Raw genomic sequence first — 3,050 nt, 5'->3', positions numbered from 1 at the left:
TTACTGGCTGGAAAATTCGTTTCCCTGTGCTGTTTTTTTGAACGCACAGGGTGTAGTGCATCGTCGAGCGTCCGCGCCGAATTTTCTGTGATAGAAGTATATGTTTTGTCTATCACGTGAACCGTGTCGCCTGCTGCTGGAGCTTCTTCGCCTGGTCCTTTGTCGCGTGTTGTTGTAGTTACTGGGGTAACGTCGACATACTTGGAGAACGTCGGCTAATTGTTGTGACAGCTTTTCCACTGTGGACTTTAATTCCGCTAGCTCCTCGTCTCGGGTTTGCACTGGTTGCTGTTGTTGTGCGTACACTTGTCGGCTTCGGGAACTTTCGAGTATCCGGTCAGCTATGTCGGCGAGTTTTTCTAACGTCGTCTCTTCAGACATTGGCGCGAGGATTTGTTTTGCTGTCGCGGGTAGCTTATTCATCCACAAGCTACGCATAATGCTGTCAGACATTTTATTTTCTCCTAACAAGGATTTCATGTGTCGTAGTAACTGCGACGGTGTGCGGTCTCCCAATTCAACTTGTGTGAACAGGTTTCGCAGCATGGCTTCATTAGAAACGCCGGTTCGCTGTAGAATGGCTTGCTTGAGTGTGTCGTATGGGTTTTCTTCAGGCACATTGTCAAGTACATCTATAACCTCTTCCACTATCTCCAAAGGCAGTTTCTCGACGAGATAGCAATAACGCGCTCGTTGTGAGGTAATTCGTTTGGCGTCAAATAAAGCTTGTATTTGGACGAACCATATTTTTGTGTTCGCCGGGTTGAAGGGTGGAATGTTCAATGTCATTGTTTCATGCTGGGTTTCCGTGGGTTGTAGTGACATTATTATTATTTTACTCGTCTTTTGTTCGCGGTTTGACGTTATTCTTCCACGTGGTTGTCCGGTTATTTTCCGTGTGTTTTGTAAATATTTGTGTTAGAGTTCAACACGTGGTTCCTTCAAAAACGTTCATTTCATTTTAAAGTTCGGGGGTCACCAAATTTGTAACGGGTTAGTATATAATAATACACCAAACCGCTGCAAGAACTTTCAGTATACCTGATGCCAGGTTCACCCATGTGCATATTGACTTAGTTGGACCCTTGCCCACTTCAAAAGGGCACACCCATATCCTTACTATAGTCGATAGATTTAGTAGATGGCCGACAGCAATAGCAGTCAGAGACACATCAGCCTCAACGATAGCCAGAGTATTCCTACAGGATTGGATAGCTATTTTCGGAGTACCCTCCGTAGTCACAACAGACAGGGGCGCACAGTTCCAATCAACTCTTTTCGCGAAATTTAATAATTTGTTGGGAACCAGACACATAAAGACTACTGTGTACCATCCGTGCGCAAATGGCATGGTCGAGCGCTTCCACAGACAATTGAAAGCGTCTTTAGCGATGAATGAAAACAGCGCGGACTGGGCAGACAATTTGCCGCTCATACTTTTAGCAATTCGCAACACTGTGAAGGAAGATTTGCAGAGCACGCCCGCAGAATTAGTTTTCGGATCAGCTTTAATTTTACCCGGACAATTCTGCGAAAACAATGCGAATATTGCCCCAACGACAACCTTCGTGACCGAATTAAAACGTAAAATGTCACAATTAAAATTCACTCCAACCAAAAAGACAGACACAAACATTTTCGTTCCAAGGGATGTTCACACCTGTAAATACGTGTTTATCAGGAACGACGCGGTCAAAAAACCACTCTGTCCAAATTATCTAGTTCTCGACAGAAGTGAAAAATATTCACACTGGAGTAAAATGAACTAAACAAGCGTGACTCACACGCATTTAAGTATGTATACAAATATATATTGTTATGCTACCTCAAAATGCCGCTGGGAACGGCGGAAGATGATCACGTAATGAAATGTATATAAAAAAAAAAGACCCCCCCCCCCAAGTTTGTAGCAAAGTGCTAACATAGGGAAGAGGGGATATCCATTTCTCATGACAACAGTAATATATATATATATATATATATATATATATATATATATATATATATATATATATATATATGTATATATATATATATTACAGTGGAATACACACATAAATAACAAGACGAAGGCAGATGGAAAACTAATAAAATTTTATTTATAAAAAAAATAAAATTTAGAAAGAAGAGGAAGAAAAATATATGCAAATAAAACAGTCTAATATCAGTTATGTTTACCGAATGAAAAATATCCAACATGCAACAAAGTCAATATTCATAGAAAAAAAAATAGTTTGCCAAGATCAGAGAGATGCAGGAGAACGTGTAAGGGAGAGAGAGAGAAATAAAAATTGATGGGAACTCACATCTCTTTTGTTTTTATATATGTCTTTTTTATTTTGTTTTTCTTTTTGTTTGTTTAAATGTTCATCCTTCCTTCAATACCATGCGAAATTCGTGACGATAATTTATTTCATTCTTGTTATACTTTAATACATTCGCAGCGACTTGCGATTCAGGATTCTCGTCTCAACGCCTTCATTTCAAAGTGTCGTCTACTTCGACATCCATATACGAAATTCCTTATTCGATTCTTAAAGCTTATTTCCTCATCCTTTGCTGGAAAGTATTTGTACGATTTCTTTACTTTGTTCATTTTTTTTTGTTTCCATTACGAATAGATTTGTTCTTTCGCGTTTTTTTCCGTCTTCTTGTTTTACTTAATAGCTTGATGGTTTATATTTCTTATCATATAGTGTTGTCATCAATTACACGCGCACACCGCAACTCCTCTCACTTGCCTGTTGTCTCAACTTCTCGCCCAACCTCTACTACTGTCCCGTTCAGCGATTATATCGCTTATGCTGCTGTTGTTGCTTGTCTGACAACTCCCTCTCTATATATAAGCTCTCTCTCTCTCTCCTCCCCTCGCTCCTTTCTCCCGTTAATAGGCCCTGTTTCTTTTTCTTTATCCTTTCTCCCGTTAATAAGCTCTCTCTTTCTTTCTCTCCTTAATAGGTTCTCTCTTTCTTTCTTTCTTTTCTTTACATTTTTTTCAGGTAGAAGATCTCTTGTTTATAACAATGTTTTTGTAGAAAATGAATAAATAA

At 39.3% G+C, this 3,050-nt stretch overlaps 1 protein-coding gene across 1 annotated transcript; it reads right to left on the bottom strand.

Annotated features, from left to right (window-relative positions):
• Window positions 1-789, bottom strand: LOC145294198 (uncharacterized). The gene has a single exon (XM_080141308.1). The coding sequence runs from the start codon at window positions 787-789 to the stop codon at window positions 1-3; it is 789 nt and encodes a 262-aa protein (XP_079997434.1).
• Between the last annotated feature and the right edge of the window lie 2,261 nt (window positions 790-3,050).

This window comes from Euprymna scolopes, chromosome 15 (genome assembly GCF_053919585.1).
Source record: "Euprymna scolopes isolate OS-2025 chromosome 15, ASM5391958v1, whole genome shotgun sequence".
Lineage (NCBI taxonomy): Eukaryota > Metazoa > Mollusca > Cephalopoda > Sepiida > Sepiolidae > Euprymna > Euprymna scolopes.
The sequence above is the reverse complement of the archived record's forward strand: the minus strand, read 5'-3'. Positions and strand labels throughout refer to the sequence as shown.

Bases quoted from the DNA above. Each gene is read 5' to 3' on its own strand.
- LOC145294198 (XM_080141308.1), bottom strand. From the start codon at position 789: ATGACATTGAACATTCCACCCTTCAACCCGGCGAACACAAAAATATGG.